At 30.3% G+C, this 22,350-nt stretch overlaps 6 protein-coding genes across 16 annotated transcripts in view; 3 read left to right on the forward strand and 3 right to left on the reverse strand.

Moving 5' to 3' along the window:
• Positions 1-8: 8 nt before the first annotated feature.
• LOC126868416 (transmembrane protein 39A) lies at positions 9-4,547 on the reverse strand. 5 transcript variants are annotated; one of them, XM_050623802.1, is made up of 8 exons: positions 4,223-4,547; positions 3,093-3,434; positions 2,856-2,995; positions 2,679-2,777; positions 2,447-2,553; positions 2,104-2,356; positions 1,739-1,925; positions 9-1,631 (listed from the first exon to the last, which is right to left on the reverse strand). In XM_050623802.1, exons 1-8 carry the CDS (start codon positions 4,307-4,309, stop codon positions 1,377-1,379), a joined length of 1,470 nt encoding a protein of 489 aa, XP_050479759.1. In that variant the 5' UTR covers positions 4,310-4,547; the 3' UTR covers positions 9-1,376. The 5 variants fall into 5 exon arrangements, with proteins under 5 accessions (XP_050479759.1, XP_050479757.1, XP_050479756.1 ...); XM_050623800.1 differs by having other exon boundaries at positions 1,739-1,946; positions 2,447-2,550; positions 4,223-4,539; XM_050623799.1 differs by having other exon boundaries at positions 1,739-1,946; positions 4,223-4,537.
• Positions 4,548-4,640: 93 nt separating this feature from the next.
• LOC126868422 (zinc finger protein 616-like) lies at positions 4,641-7,008 on the forward strand. Of its 2 annotated transcripts, none has more exons than XM_050623822.1 (3): positions 4,641-4,866; positions 5,215-5,439; positions 5,543-7,008. In XM_050623822.1, exons 2-3 carry the CDS (start codon positions 5,215-5,217, stop codon positions 6,452-6,454), a joined length of 1,137 nt encoding a protein of 378 aa, XP_050479779.1. In that variant the 5' UTR covers positions 4,641-4,866; the 3' UTR covers positions 6,455-7,008. The 2 variants fall into 2 exon arrangements, with proteins under 2 accessions (XP_050479779.1, XP_050479778.1); XM_050623821.1 differs by having other exon boundaries at positions 4,642-4,974.
• Positions 7,009-7,847: 839 nt separating this feature from the next.
• LOC126868424 (8-oxo-dGDP phosphatase NUDT18) lies at positions 7,848-10,188 on the reverse strand. 2 transcript variants are annotated; one of them, XM_050623829.1, is made up of 5 exons: positions 10,040-10,188; positions 9,239-9,770; positions 8,528-8,633; positions 8,205-8,457; positions 7,848-8,114 (listed from the first exon to the last, which is right to left on the reverse strand). In XM_050623829.1, exons 1-4 carry the CDS (start codon positions 10,140-10,142, stop codon positions 8,218-8,220), a joined length of 981 nt encoding a protein of 326 aa, XP_050479786.1. In that variant the 5' UTR covers positions 10,143-10,188; the 3' UTR covers positions 7,848-8,114; positions 8,205-8,217. The 2 variants fall into 2 exon arrangements, with proteins under 2 accessions (XP_050479786.1, XP_050479785.1); XM_050623828.1 differs by having other exon boundaries at positions 8,182-8,457.
• On the forward strand, positions 10,186-13,014 carry LOC126868418 (membrane-bound transcription factor site-2 protease). Of its 2 annotated transcripts, none has more exons than XM_050623805.1 (7): positions 10,186-10,320; positions 10,688-10,936; positions 11,100-11,378; positions 11,485-11,835; positions 12,002-12,160; positions 12,283-12,540; positions 12,634-13,014. In XM_050623805.1, exons 2-7 carry the CDS (start codon positions 10,862-10,864, stop codon positions 13,000-13,002), a joined length of 1,491 nt encoding a protein of 496 aa, XP_050479762.1. In that variant the 5' UTR covers positions 10,186-10,320; positions 10,688-10,861; the 3' UTR covers positions 13,003-13,014. The 2 variants fall into 2 exon arrangements, with proteins under 2 accessions (XP_050479762.1, XP_050479761.1); XM_050623804.1 differs by having other exon boundaries at positions 10,288-10,432.
• Positions 13,015-13,245: 231 nt separating this feature from the next.
• On the reverse strand, positions 13,246-14,521 carry LOC126868430 (transcription initiation factor IIA subunit 2). Its single transcript, XM_050623838.1, has 4 exons — positions 14,227-14,521; positions 13,957-14,061; positions 13,751-13,880; positions 13,246-13,608 (listed from the first exon to the last, which is right to left on the reverse strand). The coding sequence occupies exons 1-4, from the start codon at positions 14,296-14,298 to the stop codon at positions 13,577-13,579; spliced, it is 339 nt and encodes a 112-aa protein (XP_050479795.1). The 5' UTR covers positions 14,299-14,521; the 3' UTR covers positions 13,246-13,576.
• Positions 14,522-19,394: 4,873 nt separating this feature from the next.
• LOC126868411 (uncharacterized) overlaps positions 19,395-22,350 on the forward strand; it is a 307,848-nt gene continuing 304,892 nt past the window's right edge. For 2 of the 4 annotated variants that reach the window (XM_050623771.1, XM_050623772.1), the window contains exon 1: positions 19,403-22,220. The gene's annotated coding sequence lies outside the window, so the exon portion shown is untranslated. Of the gene's footprint in view, positions 22,221-22,350 lie in introns of all 4 variants that reach the window. The other 2 variants (XM_050623789.1, XM_050623773.1) reach the window with 2 other exon arrangements.

Here is a 22,350-nt window from a genome sequence, read left to right on the forward strand (position 1 = left end):
ATAAGATATATAGATATTTCCCTTATTTTTTTGCATCTTTTATTTGTCCTGTTACACTGTTACAGTTGCAAATAATTTTCTAACAGGCTTGTACTTAATTGATAAACGAATATTGCAATTCATTTGAATTCTGAAGTTGAATTTCGAAAAATACTCAAACACGTGTTTGTTTATTTTTAATGAGCTCATATGCCGAATTCCACATCTTTAACTGTAGTGATACGCGAAATGTGGCTATCTCTTGAAAAAAAATTTGTCGCCCTTTGTATCTCTTTAGGGTGGATATTTCCAAAAATCCTTTATTATCCTATGTCTACGTCATAAAAGAAAAAATTTCATGTTTCTAGGTATAACGGTTTAATAAAATTATTATTAATAAAACTTATTTAATAAAACTAAAACCAATCCATTTATCAACAGAACAGCTGTATATTTACAAACGAATGTATATATTTACATTATGTCATTATAGCGTACTTCTGCACCTCTAGATCCACAGAAATCTGTTGAAAAAATTTACCGCAAAATTGACGTTGACCTTAAAATTCTAAGTTAAATTCTTTATTGTTGCATCGTATAAAACTCCTCACGAGGAACAGAAGTCTCAAACTGTTGATAAATCACTACTCCACCGTTCTCTTGAAAAATGATGATAAAGTTCCATTAGCTCTTGCATTGATATTATTTACAATGCTTACATTTCACATTCACATAGAATGTAAACAACAAGATATTAATGAAAAAAGGAGAAAATTATTCGTTAGCAGAAGTAGCTCACCATAAATAGAATAAAGCGAAAAAATCTTTCAAGCAAAAGCTCAGTGGCGTCGAGAAAGAGATCTGATATTATTAGTTTGTTTGCAGGTGGACACGTAAAAGATATAAAAAGGTAAACTGCAACTTTTTTAAATAGAATTACAATTCTTTATGTATGATTCGATGCATCTCGTTATTCCATATAGGAAATTATTTAGTTGCTCATAGTAAAAAACAAGTATACAGTTCAAAAATATTGTAACAAACTATGTTTTTGAAACAAAATAACAAACGTAGTAAATAAAACGAGTAAGTTTTCCTGGCATAAACAATTAAATAATTAATATACTAATGTGAAATTGCAATTTGATCTTGAAGGTCAATCTTGCGCCACATTTTTTTTCAGATTTCCACTGATCCAAAGGCAAAATCACGATATAGTGGTCACGTTCTAATTTAATTATTTCCTTATTTGCATTTTTTATTACCCTTTTTTCTATTTGTGATAAAATTTAGTTTAAGGAAATAATTTTGTAAGACCGATAAATTATAAAATGAAGTTAAAATAGTCGTTTCGAAAGGGCAAACAGAATAACACCGACAATTTGTTCAATAATCATTTATTGAACAGTAGAATTTGCAATCATTTGCGACTTTTCTTGTATTATTTGTTCTGCATGATATACTTTCCAACAAATAAGATAGTCTCTAGTAACTTTAAATAAAGTATAATAGTTGATCACAAGAAGCAATGTTATTGATAACACTTGATACCAATCAGTTGTGCGTAGTAAAATAAGTAATTGTGCACAAACAAGAAGAAGTTGCAAGCCCAATATTGAACAAAGTAACATTGTAGGATTACTAAATAAAGCCTGTGCAAAATAATCATAATTTATTATTATTAGTTATTTTTGCAGTATACTCATATGTATGATGAAAATAAAATTTATAACAAAATAAATTAATATTGATCACGTACATAAAATCTGTAATGATTTGAATTTCCTGGTTCTGCTACAGTACAGAAGCCTTCGGAACGATAGATTTCTTTATTATGTCTCACAACTGAACCATGAGGCCACAAAATAGAATCATTCCACACCTGGGCATAAGTATGACTATTGCGATTTTCAATTTTAACCCATCGACCTAGGTGTAATGCCGCTCTATGTAAAACATCACAGTACCTAAATAATTATTGTATTCATCAAATTTCTGCAAATGAATTTTTTAATACAACATTCACATTATACAATCTTAGAACAATACAGCACATACTACTAAAGAATTTATAAGATTGACACAACATAAATTGTTACACAATATAATTATATAAATACATACCTGACAGGATAAGCATGTGAAAAGTGAGCACTTATTCTTTCCAGCCAAAACATAATAACATGTTGCACAACCCATGAAATATTAAAATGTAGATGTTGAGGTACAAATATAATGGGTGCAATACCACATACATAAGCACTACTAGAAGATGCAAACAAAGCTCGTTTCAAACGCCGATTGAAATCAGACCTTAATGTTGAAACTTCTGCTCTAATTGCTGATGCATTTAATGAACAATTATGTAAAGGTTTGTCTACACAAAAAAGAAGATTAAATTCATAAATTTAACACTTTGTTAATATAATAATAATCATCATTATTAGTATAAATATAAGTTTTATACCCATCAGAAACTTTGTTTTCTTTTCATCTTTACCATATAAAGGTGTCGATATATCAAAGAAAGGTGCTGCACTTATACCAAACATTACAAAATATACAGATAAACTTCTGAAACAAAGTACATACAATAAACACTTGATATACATATGATGTATGATGAATGATATACATATATAACATATCAATATATCACACGAGGATCAATAACTACAATTTAATAAAGTAATACAGACGGATAACATAAGTAAAAAATCTTCATTGAGTTATGTCGTTCAGCCATATGGTAAAGACACCAGCATAATATATTCATCACAATGATTAGTAAAGTTATCCTGAAACATAATATTTAAATTATCCTAAATATAAATTTTACATTATATATATAATGTATAATTTATAGCAAAATATACCTCATCATTTTTTGAGCAGTAGGTAACCAACGAACTGGTGATGAAACATCAATAACTCGATGCAATAAAGAATAAATAAATTGCCTTGCAACCATAATTATAATAAATACAAGCAAATAAGGATCTATTAAGTAGAAATTCTGAAAAATTAAAGTCACATGTTTTTATAAAAAAAAGATAAATTATAATAAAGAATAGATGACTTAAAATAATGATAAAATATTCTAATGCACATACCATACTATAATTATTATAAGAATGAGGTAACCACCAAACAGTTCTATACAAATTAAGCATTTGTAAAGAAGCTGCAATAATTGACACAACTAAAGACAACGCTTCAAAAGTTAAATGACCATCCACAGGTACAACTGGTATAGGTACATGTTTTGGTACTAATGCTTTCATTCCACAAAGTTCTGACTTTTTATCATCTGCACCATTTCCAGCTGTTCTTTCTCCACTATTACTTCGTATACCAATATTTGAAGATACAGAGAAGTTAGCTTGGGATTTACTCTGTCCATTTCTACTAGCAGCATTACGTCTTCCACCAGGCATAGTGTTTGATTTTACATTCTAGTTCATTTTTTAAAGTTATTTTAATTTATTATGGTTCTTACATATTTTTAGCTTAATAAATCACTTTTGAAATAAATTTTATGGTAACATAATTGAATTTAATGGCGTCAGGGAACTGTCATTTTCATTTATATCTTTGTTCAAACTACAAGATGTATAGCATTAAAATATATATATAAATGCGTATATTTTATCTCCTAAGTTGTTTATATGTTTTTGAATACTTTTATTTAGCAAAATTTAACAATATACTAGTTTTAACGATAAAAGAGATACATCAAAATTAATTTAATCAACGACCTCTCATATACTCGAAATTAGTTACAAAATGTTTATTTTTTTGTTTTGCATACAACATACATATACACTAGAACACAAGCCACAAGATTCACAAGCACAAACTTGGATTTCTTGGACCCCACAAAATAGGATTTCTGAAGTGCAAAATGATATGGTAATACGTAGCGTACTCTATACGCAAAGTAAATGAATTATAAAATACATAATATAAAATATATAATTATAAATATCAGAAAGGGAATTATTAACATCTTAGCATTTATATAAATAAAATTATTAAAATTGGATAGTTGAATAAAAGAATTTTTGTATTATTCAATACTGAACATGTGTATTGAAAGATTTAATTTTTTCAAACTTCTAGTTGCATGTCTAACCATGTATGTCTAGTTAACTTATTCTACTTTTAAGGTACATGACATTAAATTACATATATGAATAATATAATTCCAATACGTCCTATTAATGAAATCAAAGTAATATACTTCCTGAAATTTTTGTATTACTTTTCTTGCTCTTTCCTTGCTTTTTTCCTGTTGTAACAGACACACACATAAATTGTATACATACATTTATCGGCATATTTGATTTTTATTCACATACATTGTATTATATTTTGTTGATTTCATGTGTAAATTAAAGATTTTGTAAATAATTTCATGTATACAATTATACAAATGAATAATGATTTTTAATCAATAATATGAGAATTGTCAAAAATAATAAATAATATTTTGAATTTAAATCAAAAGTCATTTCCATCAAGTGATGAATCAAAACAAAACGGTATTAAAATGTCAATGGTCGTTCTAAATGTATAAATGTGATTCTAACTTAAATTAAATCTTTTTGAAATTAAAAAATATATAAAATACTTAGTTTATATTAAATTGGAAACCTTTACAAAACAACATAGTTCTCCTAGATGGCACTGTTTCACGATATAAAAATTTATATATTTTATGGAACAAATTGAATTCTCTAATATATTTAATAAGAGAACACCATAATTACTTAATGTAGTAAATGATATTCTAAGAAATGTGTATAAACAGAGAGGAGTGTAATATAAATAATTGCTTCTTTACACATATGTACATGTAATAAATAGCTGTGGTGAAGTGACAATGTATGTCTGTCATGTTGTTTCTTTCAAAAATTCAGCTTTTTATCAAACTATGAAGAATTGCGAATTATAGCGCAGTGGCTATTAATTCTAGAATATATTTTCTGAAATGTATGTGTATTTTACGTGAATTTTAAATTCACTAAAACCATTATTTGTCTTTATTCCACAAAGTTTATAACTTTAGTTTTGTAAATTAAAGATCATTCTCCTTTTGAAAATTACAGCATTCATTATTTTATTTTAATAGACTAATTAATCAATTTAATCAAGCTTTTAGTATTTAATCTCAGTAAATAATGCAAGAATATTGTTAATTATAACTATCTTCTAATATATACATATGTGTAGATGTTTAATCCTGTTCAAATAAAACATGAATGTATGGGAATAGAAGATGTTAACTTTGGTGATAAAGTTAATACCTCAAATAATTCCAAATATCCAACATTTATTGAAGAAGATGTTGATTATAAATATAATGAGATATCACATTTTTGGAGTCACGCACAGTTATCAAATGAAATACATCCAAAAAATGAAATTCATGGTCAATATAATTTATTCCAATCTGAAGTAAGTTTTATAATTTCAATAAATGTTTTTATTGATATATTTTCTAAATCATAAAACCTATATAACATTTCAATAAGAAACTGACTAATATTAAATATTTTAGGAAAATACTTCCTTAGCATATATGAAAAATTATGTACAAAATAATACAAATTTTCAAATTAATCAAGAAGGAAATTTGAATCAAATGAATCAGCAATGTCATATAAACATGAATCAAAAAGCTGAACAGTCACAATGTCCTCAAAGTATACAAGCAGCAAAGTTTACAAGTCAAATAGTATCAATTTCAGAGCCTATATCTTCCATAAAATCTAATCGTCCTGGAAGACCACCCAAAGGTTCTTCAGACACAAACATAGGAAAAAAACTTAAATGTCAATGTGAAATATGCTTCAAAGAGTTTGGACATAAAAGTAATTTATTTATACATATGAGAACACATAATGGAGAACGTCCTTATAAATGTAATCAGTGTGAAAAGTGTTTTACCCACAGTGGGAACTTAGCTATCCATATGAGGACACACTCTGGTGAAAGACCTTATGGTTGCCAAATATGTGGAAAAATGTTTAGTCATAGTGGAAACTTATCAACTCATTTAAGAACTCATTCAGGTATAAAGCCATATAAATGTGCTGTATGTGGTAAAGAATTTAGGCATAGTGGCAATTTATCAATACATGAAAGAATCCATTCCGGAATTAAACCATTTCAATGTAAGGTTTGTGGGAAAGACTTTTATCATAGTGGAAATTTAACGACTCATATGAAAAAACATATTGTAAATATTAACACTAGCATTAATCAATGTGAAAATAATGAAAAGCAAGCATTATGTACTGCAAATCTTAATAACACTACATCTATAAATTCATTCAATAATTTATCAATGATTCAAAATACTAATGTCAAACTGATGCCTATTGAAAATAATATTGTTCCTATAAAAAATGAAAGTAATGATGAGGAGTCAACAAATGCAGTTGGGGTATTAACACCAACATCAACTTAAGTATGCTAAATAAATACTTTAATGATAGTTTAACTTATGAATATATTTTGTAATTATAATTGCTGTAAAAATGTATTATCAGAGTTTAAATTTCTTAATGATCAACAATTGCATCAATAATTATGGATATATAAATATATATTTTTTTGGAATTATAAGTTTTATATTGTAAAAAGTGAAATCTCTCTGCATGGAATCTTTGATGTATAAAATACAATTGAAAATACGTGCAATTACACATAATATATTAAGTATTTATAACTGTATTATTATATAATATGGTAAAGTTATCAAAAAATTACAATTTTTTAATTAAACTTTTTGTTTATTTTATCACTTACAGCAACATTTCAGTTAAGTATTTTAAAATCTCTTTTTATTCTACTCCAAATAGTGTAATATTAAAAAATATATTGATATATACTTTCTGTATGAATTTGATCTATACTACTGTTATGTATAGAATAAGCCAAAAGTATACTTGAACTGAAAATTTTTTTATAAAAATGTTAATGTACTTTTTGTGATATTAAAAGATTTTAAATTTCATGTAATATATATGTCTTAAATTTGTATACTCATACCCCTGACATATCATTTTAAAGAAGATATTGTATAAATTTGTATAAAACACAGTCTTCATGATTTATTTATGTATAGTAAAATATGTAGAAATTGCTTTAAACATATTAAATTATAATTAATATATTTTATTTCAGTTGCACATTGTTAATAAATACTATATAAGCTAAAAAAATTACTTAATTTATATAAATTATAAATACCTCGAAAACTTTAAAAAATGTTATGTAAACAACATTAAAAATTATCTTGGACTTTCTATCAAACATTACATAAACATGTATCATAATACATATATGTATATACGATATTTTAACCTATGTGTTTTATGCAGATTTTACACATTTAAGTGACTTATTTTACAATGTCAAATATGTTTATGCATAAATTCTCGTGTATTATGTCTGTATTTGTGTTTAATAATTTTTTCAAACTTTGTTATATTTGTACATTTTACGTACTTGTATTTGGAACGTAAAATAACTGTTCTTTATAATATTCTATAACATATAAAAATAAATGTCTACTATCAGGATATCAGCTTCCTACATTTATCTATATTATGAATATTTTTATAAAAATTTCTACATGAGTTTTAAGATTGAAGCAAAAAGATCTCTTCTTTCTCAAAATTTTTGGTACCAATTGGAAATGCTAGCAGTTTTTCTCTGATAAAATACATTCACGTCATTTGTTTATAATTAGTATTAATGATATTATGTTATAGACTTGTATGTGAGTTACATATACTACATACTACATATTCATTCTTGTTAAAAAAATCATTGGTACAGACTAGGAAAAATGTAAATATATAACATAAATATTTTTTAATATAATTAGAAATTGTTAAATATTAATATCAGATAAGTATACCTCGTTTGTATATGCGTATATATAGAATTATGTGCGAATGTACGTGCGCACTAATTATTTTGTTCTCAATTATATTTCTCAACTAAGAAATTTTATAATTCTGTTCTGACAATGTAAAAATGTAAAATTGCAAGTTACTGAATGCATAATTAAAGTCAAAATATTAAGAGCGTGCCAGTCCAAAAATTTTTTACCTCACTTTCTAGAAAAAGAAAAATTAATAAAATTTCTCATACATAAAATTTGAAATGCAATTATACTATGCACACCTAATGTTCACTTGTACACTAACTGTGAATATCTGATCATCGTATAACATTTAAAGGCACTGTCATGTTTCGTGGTAAGCGATAAGTAATACTTGTAGCGAGATTTTCAGGTAGCTCATGCCAAATGAATTTTCCTGTAGCAGGTACATCTTCCACAGGTAACTTGAATGATACTAATAATGTTAAACAAAGTCCATCTCCTCCTTGCCCTCCACTGAATTCTAAGGAAAGTATTCCATGTGGTTTATGCTGTGCAACTCCATTTCCAAATAATTCCTAAACAATTTATGATAGATTATAATACAAAATTATCTATATCAAAAGGTAGATATTAAGAAATATTTACCTTCATAAAGTTATGTAAAGTAGAAAGAAGGTTGCGATGTGGATTAATTTCACAAATTGGTAAATGGAATGGCATGGTATCTGATACAAGTACATGCAATTTATTCCTGTTGATAAAATATAATACATAATTGTATATCAATTTAAAACTATAAAAGGAATAAAATGTTGGCATTTTATGAAGATTTTTGTACTTTAAGTCTATACAATCGAATATGCATTATTTACATCTTAAACAAAATAATTGTTTATGCAGTTTGTTAGATAAAATAAAAAAAAAATATATATATATATATAGTTAGTAATTTTATAATACAATTGATACTATTATTGTGCACATGTTATGCATCATAAAATAATCATTTCCAAATATTGTTAATCATAATTTACTTATGAACATCTACGTTGTTAATAGTACGAGTTTGGACTAAAATGAAAAAGGCAAGCATTTTATTGCTATAAATGTATATGTACAAGTGCATGTGCATGTAAGTGTACCTACTATACTCCAACCTAAGCCTTCATCCATATTCACAGTCATAATCAGATTGTTGTTGTTCTTTTATGAAAACTATCACCAGTGACCTTATACTGCAAGCGTAAATACTAAAGAGGAATCAAGCATAAGCACTGATATATTTATACAAATAAAGTTGAAACTTCAATGTAAAATAAATTTAAATTAAGCATATTTCAAATGTATGTAACTTACGTTGATCTTTTTTTCGAAGTGATTGATAGCCGCAACAATAATTTGGACAATGGTGTACTAATTGGCATTAAATATGGATGTTGTGGAATATTCTTATTCGTGACATAAGTTTTACCTCTTTCTATCAAAGATATAATATCATGTGATCTGAGTGACAGATCATTTACATTATTCACCCAGCATGCTTGTAACGATTCTTCATTTGCTTCTTCTAATGTTTTTAATTTACCACCAGTTATTTTGCCAGTAAATACAAATCGGAACCATGAACCAGTTGCACATTCTACTAATATCAATGTTTCTGGATCTAATGTAAGCCCTGTTTCTTCTAAGACTTCTCTTTTAACAGCATCTAATAAATTTTCATTAGGTTCAACACGACCAGCAGGTAAATACCATTTTCCACTGCAAGTAGCTTTTGCTTCTTGCATCATTAATACTTCCCCTTGATTATTTATCACTACAGCAGCAACAATGTATGTTACAGTTTTTTGACAAATTGGTATATAAGTACTAGGTGTTCCTTTTCCTCCTATGACACGTTTCTTTTGTATAAGTTGTTAATAACTAATAATAATTGCATAAGAAATGAAAGATAAAATAAAACTAAGAAAACAAATGTATGAAATCAACAATATCAAAAATTAAAAGAACTAAATGTTATAATTTCTAACATATTTTTTTGATTCATTTATAAGCTTCATAATAGTATATAATAAATGTTAACTAATTGCATATATATATCAATGAAGTATCATTTCTTAAACATTAACATTTAATTACACATAAAGTTCACTTTACCTATTTCATCTTGTACCGCATGGGTACTATCATGCGTGTCACCAATTTCTAATGGATGACCAGCTAATAATAATTCAATTTGTTTTTCAATAGATAACGACATGTCAGTATAACAGCAATTGCTTTAAAATATACACAAAACAAATATTCAAATTGTATCTTAGATATCATATATCATTACTACTAATTTAACGATAGATAAGGTTATAAACAAAGTGAAAGTGATAATGATCATACAATTCATACATAATTGAATTAGGCGTGTGCATCCTGCTGTAGTTGTAAGTTGTATCTAAGTCATCACTATTCAGTTCAATCTGGTTGGATTATCATCGTTCCTATATCGAATTCCCTATGTAATACTTAAAAGTTTTTTTAGAATATAATAACACAGTATGTAATAAGATATGAACGAAAATGAGATAAAAATTATTTTTAATTTATAGAGTATGATTTGAAAAATTTGTAAACTTAATGTTAAAATATTAAATTTCATGAACATTTATTGAATTTAATTTATAAAATATAACTGTTTTTATCAAAACATTATATTATGTTGCATTATAGATCAATCATAACATAATTTACATGTAATATAAATTCATTAGTGAGATAAATATAATTACAAAAATAATTATTATCATCTAGGGAATGCAACTGTTAAAAAGTCATATTTTACTATATCTTTACAACTTGGAAAATCAAATAGTTCTGTACAAGTTGTACGACATGCGGTTCTATATAGTAAAGGAAGCTTTATACATGATGTAAGATGTAACATGAAAAGTGTTTACATAAAAAATCAAAATAAAGCATTGAAAAATGGAAGTTTTAAATGTATTAATTGCAATAGGTCTCATTCATTGCTCATTATTCTTTTTTGACACAATTTTTAAGGTACAGTTTACGAATGTTATACAGATAAATATTATAAGTATTTTTATATATAATTTTAGAATTATAATTTAAAAAATTTTATTTTGTGAAGATAAAATATTAATGATAATTTTTCTTGATAATTTATAAGTAATAATAATTACGAATATCATTTATTTTACAGACATGTTCACATTATCCATACCTATATTTTTTAAAAAATACTGGTTTAGAAGTTCAAATATTACGAATAAAATGGTTCACCACAGCATTTAATCGTAAAATAATTAAATGGGGTATGGATCGCTCTAAATTTTGGACTGCTTGGTTTAATGCAGGAGTGATTATTAGTGTCATTATTTTGCCAATTGCTATAATTATAATCTTAAGAATGACGTTCAATATATGGTCTAATGGACCATCTCTTGATAATACTAATTCTGAACCTTTATTAGAACCCATGGTAATTTTAACTTAGAATAATATTTAATTTACTATTGTGAGATAATTCTTTAATAAATGTAATTTCGTTGATAAAATCATATGTGATACATTTTTATTTTTTACAGTTACCTGGCATAGATATGCCCTTCAATGAGATTGGATATTATATCATTACATTAGCAGTTTGTAGTATTATGCATGAGTTAGGACATGCATTGGCTGCAGCAAGAGAAGATGTTCAGTTATTTGGTTTGGGAATATTAATTGCTTTCACAATACCCATAGCTTATGTACATATAAGCAGTGAACAACTTAGTTCATTACCATTAAAAAATCAACTAAGAGTTACTTGTGCAGGAATCTGGCATAACATAGTACTTGCTACAGTAGCTGCAACTATTCTTTTGCTTTCTACATGGTTCTGGGCACCATTTTATGCAATAGGGAGTGGAATTTATGTAAAGACTATTTTACCTGTAAGTCTTCTGATATTGTATTCTTATATATTAGTACATTGGTTGTCAAATGATTTTTATGTTTTACTTAAATTATATGAAAATTGATTAGAGTAGAGATAGATAGCAAATGATCAATTTTGAATTAGGAATGGTAAGTTTTTTTTATGAAAATTTACGTTTATAGAATTCACCTGTACTAGGTCCAACTGGACTTCTTGAACAGGATTTAATATATGAAATAAATGACTGTCCTGTAAAATATACTGAAGATTGGTACGATTGTATATTAAACACAGTTAATCAACCAGCTCTTGGATACTGTGTTAAGCAATCATTTATTCAGGTAACATTTTTTCTGTATAATTTTCTTACATTAGTTAATATGACTCTTTTTTTTAAACAAGTAATGGTAGTATCTTTATGCATAATATAAATTTTCATAACCTAATTAGCAAATTAATTTAGGAATATGATGAGTCCGTTCCATCAAAACAAAAAACTAATGGTGCTATAAACTGTTGTACATCAGATAGTGAAATTACAGGAAGTTTATGCTTTGAGTACATTGAGGGACCACAAGCAGCTCCTTTACATTTACCTCCTCATTCTTGCCTTCCAGCCAGAACTATGATTAATCAGTCTCAAAATTTTTGTCATGCTAGTCATGAATGTATATTTCATGATACTCATTGTTTAAGACCTTCCCTTGATAATGTTACCAAGGTATATATTTAAAAACAAACATTTAGATATTAATCACGTAACAATTAATAACATTTAAAGTATTTAACAAACTGGTTTCCCTTTCTATCACAGGTTGTTCAAATAAAAAGGAGACAGGGAAAGGATGTATTATTTTTTGGACACCCAGCAGATATCTATCGAACTGTTGATGTATCTGATTGGATACCTAAATATTCATTCTTAAATCCTAAATTACCAGAAGCTTTAACACTTCTTTGCAAATATATTACAATATTTTCTGCAGGATTAGCAATTATTAATATTGTGCCTTGTTTCTTTCTGGATGGACAATATATTATAAATATACTTATACTTTATTTATTAAATTTTACGCCCCACAATAAAAATATTAGACAAACCATTATATTAACGATAACAAGTATAGGTACATTATTTCTTACTATAAATTTATTGTATCTACTTATGAATAAATTATTATAAGTAGTAAAAGAATGTTGTTAATATTTGAAATTTCTATTTAGAATACAAAGTACATTATTATGAATTACATTTCTATATAAGTTTAATGGCACTTTGCATCGCTTATTTAAATATCTTAATAAATCTTGCAGTCTCGTTTGAAAAATTATTTACATCTTTGGAACAACAGATTGGACCACATAGGAAGATTATATTATATATTTCTATATTTTTTGGAAATAAATTATTAGTAAATATAATATGTAAAATCTAAGTAGATTAGATAGTTATATTGAAGTACAATACAAAAATAAAGCTATTGCTATGTTCTGATATGACAAAAAAGGCAGCTACAATTTATTATTCCTACTTTCAATGTGGTGTTATGATTTTAGTTGTTGTGTAACAAAATTTAACTGTCATTCAAAAATAAATGGAAATTCTATACCTATATTAAATATATATGTAAAATTTGTTTTGTTTACTATCTATTATTTGAATTATTATAAAATTATAATATATTATATAATGAAATTTCTTTATAACTAGTATAATATAATAATAATGATATATTTAGTTGTATAAGAAAGAGATATTATCGTTTTGCTGCTGCATCTCCATCCAATGCTGTAAGAGTACAAAAATTATAATGTTTGTAGTAATATAAGAATTACTAACATTATTTTTGTTTTCAATATTTTTTTTAGAATATAGAAATATTACAAATAGTTAATTAAACAGTTAAAAAAGTAAATAAAGGATTACATACTTTTTCCATCGCATGCAACAATTTTAACTTTATCTACTATTGCAATTTCTTGGACCTCACGAAATTCAACATCATTAAGCATAAAAGTCCATACATTGTCACAAAATCTGTAAGTGTTTAATTTACCAGCCTAAAAATTTTAAAGAAATTATAGTTATAATCAATGTTATTTAAAGTAATTAATATCAAATATCAACATTAGTTACCTTAAATATAAGTCGTGACTTAACTCTGGCTGCAAGTGCTTGATTTATTGCCTTATCAAATTGTAATAGTACTTTAATTGCTAACTGAGGTGTGATTTGCCCATACTATAACATATTATGTTATTACATAAAATGAATATCATAGATTATACATTTTTCATTTGAGGTGTATCATATTAATGTTTATTTTCTATAGTTTGCATGATGACAGAAGTAAAATTGGTTTATCGACAACATTAACCGCAATATTACATATTTTTGTGAACATACCTGAATGAGCTCATCGAGGCTTTCTTGTAACGTATTACCTAATGTTGTGTTTCGATATAATTGATAAGACATTGTCCTTAATGTATAATATGCACAATATTAAAGCAAATAGAGGTCTTTTAATGCAAAAGTAATCTTTATGCGTAATGAAAATAGGAAACAGTATTTGTTGATTAACTGTGTTGTTAGTATAGAGACACAAAGATAGAGTGCGTGACCGAGCTGAACAAGCGATATAGGAATAGAAAGAGAACGCTGCATAGACTTCTTATGTCCTTGTCTAATAACGCATGCACATTCGTATAATAAATGTGTAATTATAACATTAATCAACAACCGGCGTTAATGCCATGCCCGATTAGACAAAAGACATCTCTATGCACCGTTCTCTTTATATATATATATATATATATATGATTCGCGTACTCTATCTTTGTATCTCTGATTGTTAGATAAAATCCTGCCGTGCAGTACTTATTTGTATAAATGAAACCGTATAGTAGAAAATGATATTGCCAAGAGCGGCAGATTCAAATTCAAGATTGTATACTATATTTTTTCACGCTACATATATATCTGATATTTATCAAACCTATATTGAAAATTTATTTATTTAAAAGTGTGTGATTTTTTTTATTTATTATTATAATAAAATTTTAAAATATTGAGAAGAAATGCAAAATATCATTAATTATCATTTGTATCCGATCATTTGAAAGTAGAAATTATTCATTTTCTCAAAAAATTTATTGTGAATTTTAATTGCTGTTATATATAATACTACAATTTTGAAAAGTATTTTGATGAATTTTTAATATTGATTTTTAATAGTAATCTGATTAAGTGGTTTCGTATACGACTATGTGAACTATTCTAAAAATGAAGGCAAGCGTGCATGCATACATATGAAATCACTGCGCGGTAAATGAAAGTTCTACACATAATACAGGACTATATTAAATAAACATAATCTTATATCAATAACTAATACAAATTAACAAATGTATTTTATTTTTGTTCAACTTTAAAATGTTTCCTGATACATACTTGCGAAGTATTTATTTATTTACGGTAAAGGTTATACATGTAACTATGTATGTACTAAATACTGTTTAATTTTGAAAGCTTTCGTTTATAGAATGCAAAGTAATGATAAAATGCCAAGAGTAACATTTCTACCGAGAACAGAAAGCTAATGTATCGTGTAAAGCAAAGATTGTCTTCCAGTCGCGTATGCAACACGTATACCTTGTGAATGTTTGATAGCGCTATCTGAATATGGTCAATACGGTAGGTAACTGTAACACCAACGTGGCCTGTCATCGGTTATCCTGCGAACTTTCCAAGCAGACACGTGGTGCAACACAGTGATACTTCCATCGTACTTCCCCACCATTTTCTGCGCAGACAAATCAAAATTTAGAGAGTAATTTTAAATCTTCTGTGGAACACGAGTTATAACGTTCGCGCACATGTCGGTAGTGACATATCAATTAACGTAACGTATAGACTTTCGTGAGCAAAATAGGGAACGAAGAATAGTCAAACGTTTAAAGCGAATGCTTTTCGCGATTGTATAATTTAGATGTAAAGGTACTACATATTGGAATTTTAGAAACTTAAAAATCAGGTATCATTTCGGAGCGTTCAGTTAATTGAGTATGCTTATTAATCTTGTATTCATCATGACGTCCATAGGTAATCATTTAATAATCAAGCCTGGAACTTAACGGAGCAGCAGAGGAAGTAATATCAAAAAGATTATCGACTCGCACATGGTACGTTGGCAAAGTTAATTTACGATGGGAACTCAAATTTTAAATATAAAGAGTATTAAGTTGCTATAACGAGATACGAGATAAAATATCGATTCATGCACTAAAATTTCAGGCGCTAAGTAACAAATGTATCTCACGAATCAAATGCAAGAATAAATTGATGTTCTTCAGATGAAATTCTATTTTGGTAAGTTTCTTTTTCCTTATATCTACATATAGGGTTTGGTGAGTTAAAATTCCGGGAATTTACATTTAGGTTATTCAAATTCGTAAAAAAGCATTGAACGTACATGTTTCTTATATGATGTCTACTACTTTTGGCATTAATTTTTACCATGTATACCAAACTGATCGTTGTTCAATAATTAATACATTATCATCACAATATTTACAAAATGGTTCTGAAACCGTATAATTCCGTTTTCGTTCCCATTTAAGATTTTTAATAATAGCCATTGAAGACTGTGAACATATTCCTTTTAATTGCCTTTCTGATAAAGTACAATTGGTGGAATTATTTAATACTTTCATCACGTTAAAATTGTTGTGCAACAAATATAGATTAATATTTTTACTACGTTATAATAAAATTGTATCATTTGGATGAGGACAAATGCGATATTCATGTTTTGAAAGCATCTCTATACATAAAGAAATGAATTGACTCTGTATCGTGTACCCTTTATTAGATAGATTTTTCTATGATTTTCATAATTTCGATATTATAGTAAGAATAGTTGTATTTTTGCAACTTAAAGAATTTTAAAATTTCTGTGTTTCTATTCATTTATATGAGTTGTCTTCAAAACTCTAGTGTTGAGCTTTAGATCATTTCACTGTGACGTTGTTGGAAACAGAATACAGTGGTATTTTGGCACATTTTGCAGTTAAACACTGACTATTACGACTACTGCATATTGGTGACTCTATTTATCAATGTTGATATTTCTTTATAGCTGCGTTATTTCTTTTGTTATGCCATTAAGCGATTTCAGTAAGGCAATTAGAATTTCGACTAGTATATTTTCTGATAGTAATAACTGTGTGCATCAACGATTTAAAATCGGATTCCTTTTGTTCATGATTGCTTGTGTCTTTAAAAATTGGTAAATTATGAGAATAATGATTGGTTCGAAATTGCAAGCTATCGGTTTAAAGCTTCTTTGAACTCGTTTTGATAACTTACTTCATATACGAGTATTTACTTCCTATATCTCTAGCTTTTCGTCAAATTACAATAATATTTATATACTATACGTACAAATATTGATATTATTAGTGTTTACTAAATACATATAAACATATGGTTTATTGTTATAATTATTTTTATCCTGCGCATTGAAATGGTTTTGTTATAAAAAGATATACAATGAATAATTCGATATATCGAATTAAGATAAGAGATCAAAGAATAACAGATACAATGAAATTTAATATTACCAAAATATATTCAATCCCTTTTTATTCTCAGTCGATTAATAGCATAATATCAAAAGCAGTATTTAATAAGAGTAAGTTTACTTCGTTAATTCGGTTAAACAGATGGGACGTATGAGAGAAAGTCTTATTACAGTATTTGGCAAGTTTAGATGTCCAAGTAATTGCGGATGAAAACTTCAGTGCGCATGCAAAACTTTTCTCGGTAAATTGGAAGAGATACGAAGTCTCGAACCAGGAATGAATAGACATTTCTGTGAATTTAGCTTACGAAAATTGTATCCACCCTATGTAATAGATTCAGATTTATTATCACTGTAGTACTCGAAAATACGGCGTAAAATTCAAATGATCCTTCGACTGTATTTTCAATTCAATCAAAGATGAAAAATATTTAATCGTCGTTGCTTTTCAAACCTTTTTGAAGGTGTCGATGAAAGGTGTGAAAGAAGTACTCGAACTTGATAGAATCGTCAGCAATATCTTATTATTATTTAAATGTTCTTTGTGAACACTCATCGTTTATATTTTTCTGAATATATTGCATCGATTGAATTTCTCAGCGATTCAAATCGTTGATCTTCGATATTCAAATAAATCAACAACACGTACCAACCAGTCTTCTATGTAAATGCACGCACAAGCACACACACACATATTCGTGCTCACATTTACGATCTCGTCGACGTCCCTTGGCCTGAAGCAAAGCAGGAGTCAATTAAGTCGATGTAAACCGTAACGAGTGGTAACAATGGAGGTAAAGAAATGAATTAGGCAAGAAGACTAAAACGTAGCTAACAGGGCCGCAGAGGTACAAGGAATGAAACTGTAGGGATTTTCGCGACAACAAGGTTAGGAGAAACCAATAAAGGCAAATCAACAACTCTTCCCGTGGTTAAAATTTTTGAAAGAGGAAACGAAATTGCAAGTCATGAGAACTGGTGGAACAAGCATACATATCCAGCTAGCCACCCTTCTCCAAGGGTTACTATCAAAGTTCGTATCCGCCCGTGAAGAATGGGACAGCGGAGAAAAAGCAGATGCGGAAAGGGATAGAGATTTTAAGGGATAGTGAGAACGAAAAAGATAAAGTCGCGAAATACACAATGGAAGATGCGTATAGTAGGATTCGAGGTCCGGTTTGTTGGAGGAGGACATTGAACGGAGCAAGTTACCCGCGAAAGAACGGGACACTCGCATCGATCGGATTCCACTGTGTAGGAGTGCAATGAAAAGCATCTTTAAGAGTAGTATAGCGACGTCTCGAAGAGGGGTTGAGGTTGGTTCGGGGCAAAGGTGGGTTGTAGGAAACGCACGGTACGGGGGAGATTCCACGAGACTATTTATGTAGCTTGCCATCTAGAAAGTTTGCAAGAACAATTTATTACGGATATACGTACCATTTAAAGACGTCAAAGTTATTATGACAGAGAACTTTATCTGCGATAAAGGGAACGGCAGGAAAGGGACTTCGTTATTCAATCGATGGAAGTGGAAAGTGCTGGATATAATAAAAGAGGGAGCGACTATTTAGAAAGATTTTCTTCTTTTGCGAATCTAATGAAACTGGGTCTTCCTAGATACAGATTTAGGTAAGTCCATCGCGAGCACTGCGAGCAGCAAGAGTACTTAAATCGATTCTTCGAAAGAAGTTTTCCTGAGATGCTACATTAGGTGTAGATATTCTACTCAGGACGAAATCTTGGTACATAGCAGTACGGTGTATACTTAGGAACGTTCTAGAAATTTCTTTAGTTACAGGAATGTACCATTTAAGGCATACCATTCAAAGTGGAAGTTATGTTTTTCACCAGCAAGTCTCGTCTTTTCGTCGATAAAATGGTAACATGATTCGAGCCTTAAGTCGACAGACTTGGAAAACTCCTTTTCTTTCCGTTACGCATCACTTACCCGACAGTATAGGGGTGCACCAGGAAATATACGTGTTCTTTGTAAGTCGTAGTTTAGTAGGTTTTATTTGCGTTCTTTAATGTCGGAACGATTTTCATTTTATCCTTTTTCGGGATAGAAATAAATCTCTGGAAATGGTATTAAATTCTAATTATGTAGGAAAGCATTAATGAGAATGACTTTTATTGTGAAAGATACAGGGGTATTAAGATTGTGTAACGTTTCTCTATAAATAATTCGTGGCACTTTTCGTAAACTTATCAAACTGAGAAAATGTGTATTTTCCGTTGAAAGCGTGAAAAATATTAGCACGTTTCTTCCTCTTTTCTACATCAGAAGAAAAGAAGTAGCTTCTTACTTTGCGGTGTTTAAGAATAATACCAAAACGCGGTTTGCTTTTCTTAATTGCACAGAAATTAAATTTGCAGATGTGTCTCGAACAAACATCGTTGAAATAATCTCTCGACTTTCCTTGAATCAAAATCGTGCTAGATGGCTTCGTATTCGTCGAAAATTGCTCCAAATACGCGCGATTATCGAAAAACGATACGTCGAACAACGTTCCGAATCGAGTTCTCGTAGAAGAAACGAAATCCGTAAAGACAGTGAAAGATGTAGAAGCACGGGAAATGATCGTGTAGGAAATGAGGATATCCACTTGTTACGTCGCAGAAACCTCAATGGTTTGTTCTCGTGATACGAGAATAAGGAGCATCTAGCAGTTGAAAGAAGTGCGACTAGTGGGACGGAGACGGAAGTCGGTAGAAGAGGAAAATGGGAATATCCGTATGTCGAAAGAGATAAGTGAAACGGCGATCGAGCTTAGCGGGAAAGAGAAAAAGGCACGACGATGAGCGTCGCCGTTGCCAGGGCAATGAATCGCAGATTGACGCAGGCGTCACGAGTCCGGCCACGCGCACACCCCGTTTTCTGCTCCCTTCCACCCACCTCGAAGCGTGCCGCTGCTTAAGGCATGCACACTACAATAGACGTTTTCTCGTCCGACGCAGTTGGTTGGACTTACGAGATTTGCCGCATTATGATTCACACGTAAAAATCTTCTGACGTGAAAAGTGTCGGTTCACCGCTTTTTACAGTTTTTCGATTCGTTGGATATACTTGGGAAAGCTGCTCCTATTTCCTAGGATTTCCTGGGGTAGGATCAAATTTTGTCGCATGTTACGCAAAGCTTAAAATCGTACGAGTTCTAAATTTTGAATTTTCGTTATTGAGAATTAAGCAAACGTTTGTCTCAAAAAAGTTTCTTTATTTGTTCGAAAATTTCCCAAAAGTTAAGAAAGTTCGACTTCAGTGTTTACATGTAAATGTTTCATGGTTAACAGGAAGGGATTCTCAGGAGCATTAAGTTTAATTCAAATCGATTAGTTTCCCGTGCGAAGTTTTAATAGGTTGCGGAGAAAGGTTTTTGCGTTTCGCGTCAGCTTTCATTTGATTGCATTTCGTTCATTATACGATATGGTAATACGTTTACGACCACCGTATTACGTGTCTATAATATCACATTAACGTCCATAATACGAACTAGTCTCTATTCGTGAACGCGTTAATATTGCAGTATGCGTGAAAAATTTACGTTCATCAAACGTCTTACTGATGTACTTGCGCGTCTGATAAATCACTGTCGTACATAGTTGTACTAATGTATGATTCAACGCGACCTACTGCCTGAGAGCAAAATCTATATTGCTCGCTTTACGAGGTGGCAACATTATGAATTCAGGGAATTATACCGGTCATACACGTCGACAACGTGTACCAGCGGTTCGCAATCAAAGAAATTGCGAAATGATTTTTAAGTGTTCACATAAAAAGTGCAGATACGAATATTAAGCTGCCTCGTCGTCGAGTTTTTGAATCGGTGCTTAACACGAGGTTTAGCCGCTTTCCACGAAGTTCGGTCCATTTATGCACGAACAGAGAAAGGCAGAGAAAAAGAGAAAGGAGCCGGAGGCGAGAGCCGCAGGAGAGAGAGATGAGGTGTTGTAGCGTTAGCGAACATTCGTGAAAGCGTACTTTAGACTGTAACGCGCATTCCCAGGACAGGAAGCGAACGGGCGAACCGGCAAGTTAGCAAGCGAAAGGGAATAAAGATAGAAAAGATCCGCGTGCGCTGGATATAGCGTATATCGTCGCGACAGCGTCGACGTTGTCTGTGCCTCTGGTGGGGTGGTTGGAAAAGTTGTGTGAAACTTGAAAGAGAACCAGAGAAGGAAACGTAGGATATACGAAGGAAAGAGAAACGCCGGTGTCCAACCGGGGAGAATCGGAATGAAAGGGGGGACGAATCTGGTGGTGGTGAAACGTTATAGATGTGTAGAGTATCTCGTTGTCGGTGTTGGTAAATGTCGAAAAGACGAAGGTAACGGCGCGGTGGGTGGCGGTGGTGGTAGAAAAGCGATGGTGTTGGTACCGTTGGCGGTGGCAGTGGTGGTAGTGATGGTGGTGGTGGCAGCGGCAGCGTGTCCCGACGCCGGGAAAGTTTCGCTGAGAAGCGCGCGGAGTGTGAGAACGCGGCGCGAGCGAGAGAGCCGAACGTAGAAAGAGGACAAGAGCGAGACCGCGATTCAGGGGGTGAAAGAGCAAAGGGGATGGAGAATGAGAGTGAGTTTGGAGCGAGGACGGCAACGCGGTGCGGGCAAGGTTTTCGTCTCCAGTTCCCGCTAAGCGGCCGATAGGATTGGAACGAGTTGGCTGCGTACGCGGTAACACACGCGGGGTAACGTGTTTGTCCAGGTAGCGTGCGCGGTGTGATGGTGGTTGTCGTAGCGCGAAAGAACACACGCGGCACGCGCTACCGACGGAACGGACCGGCCCGTGCTGGCGTGTGTGACCGACCGAGCGCTGCCGGTAATAACAGCGTAATAGCGTACTATAGAATATAGTAGTGGGAGATTCTTGCACGAGTTACGCGTGCTGCTACCGCGGTACTCGAGTTCACGCGTGGCACTACGGCCGCGGAAGACCACGAGCGAGCGAG

This window comes from Bombus huntii, chromosome 8, assembly GCF_024542735.1.
Source record: "Bombus huntii isolate Logan2020A chromosome 8, iyBomHunt1.1, whole genome shotgun sequence".
Classification (NCBI taxonomy): domain Eukaryota; kingdom Metazoa; phylum Arthropoda; class Insecta; order Hymenoptera; family Apidae; genus Bombus; species Bombus huntii.

What these genes read in the sequence shown, in the direction of transcription:
- LOC126868418 (XM_050623805.1), top strand. Translation starts at nt 10,862, where the DNA reads ATGGAAGTTTTAAATGTATTAATTGCAATAGGTCTCATTCATTGCTCA. An exon ending in TTTTTGACACAATTTTTAAG is followed by an intron (nt 10,937 to 11,099) that starts GTACAGTTTACG and finishes TTTATTTTACAG; the next exon opens with ACATGTTCACATTATCCATA. An exon ending in ATGTAAAGACTATTTTACCT is followed by an intron (nt 11,836 to 12,001) that starts GTAAGTCTTCTG and finishes TTACGTTTATAG; the next exon opens with AATTCACCTGTACTAGGTCC.
- LOC126868416 (XM_050623799.1), bottom strand. Translation starts at nt 4,309, where the DNA reads ATGTATGTATACAATTTATGTGTGTGTCTGTTACAACAGGAAAAAAGC. An exon ending in ACTGCTCAAAAAATGATGAG is followed by an intron (nt 2,778 to 2,855) that starts GTATATTTTGCT and finishes ATTATGTTTCAG; the next exon opens with GATAACTTTACTAATCATTG. An exon ending in CAAATCATTACAGATTTTAT is followed by an intron (nt 1,632 to 1,738) that starts GTACGTGATCAA and finishes TATTTTGCACAG; the next exon opens with GCTTTATTTAGTAATCCTAC.
- LOC126868422 (XM_050623822.1), top strand. Translation starts at nt 5,215, where the DNA reads ATGTTTAATCCTGTTCAAATAAAACATGAATGTATGGGAATAGAAGAT. An exon ending in ATAATTTATTCCAATCTGAA is followed by an intron (nt 5,440 to 5,542) that starts GTAAGTTTTATA and finishes TAAATATTTTAG; the next exon opens with GAAAATACTTCCTTAGCATA.
- LOC126868430 (XM_050623838.1), bottom strand. Translation starts at nt 14,298, where the DNA reads ATGTCTTATCAATTATATCGAAACACAACATTAGGTAATACGTTACAA. An exon ending in GCCTCGATGAGCTCATTCAG is followed by an intron (nt 14,062 to 14,226) that starts GTATGTTCACAA and finishes AATATGTTATAG; the next exon opens with TATGGGCAAATCACACCTCA. An exon ending in AGTCACGACTTATATTTAAG is followed by an intron (nt 13,881 to 13,956) that starts GTAACTAATGTT and finishes TAAAATTTTTAG; the next exon opens with GCTGGTAAATTAAACACTTA.
- LOC126868424 (XM_050623829.1), bottom strand. Translation starts at nt 10,142, where the DNA reads ATGTCGTTATCTATTGAAAAACAAATTGAATTATTATTAGCTGGTCAT. An exon ending in ACTTCGAAAAAAAGATCAAC is followed by an intron (nt 8,634 to 9,238) that starts GTAAGTTACATA and finishes TTTTATCAACAG; the next exon opens with GAATAAATTGCATGTACTTG. An exon ending in CTTTACATAACTTTATGAAG is followed by an intron (nt 8,458 to 8,527) that starts GTAAATATTTCT and finishes TAAATTGTTTAG; the next exon opens with GAATTATTTGGAAATGGAGT.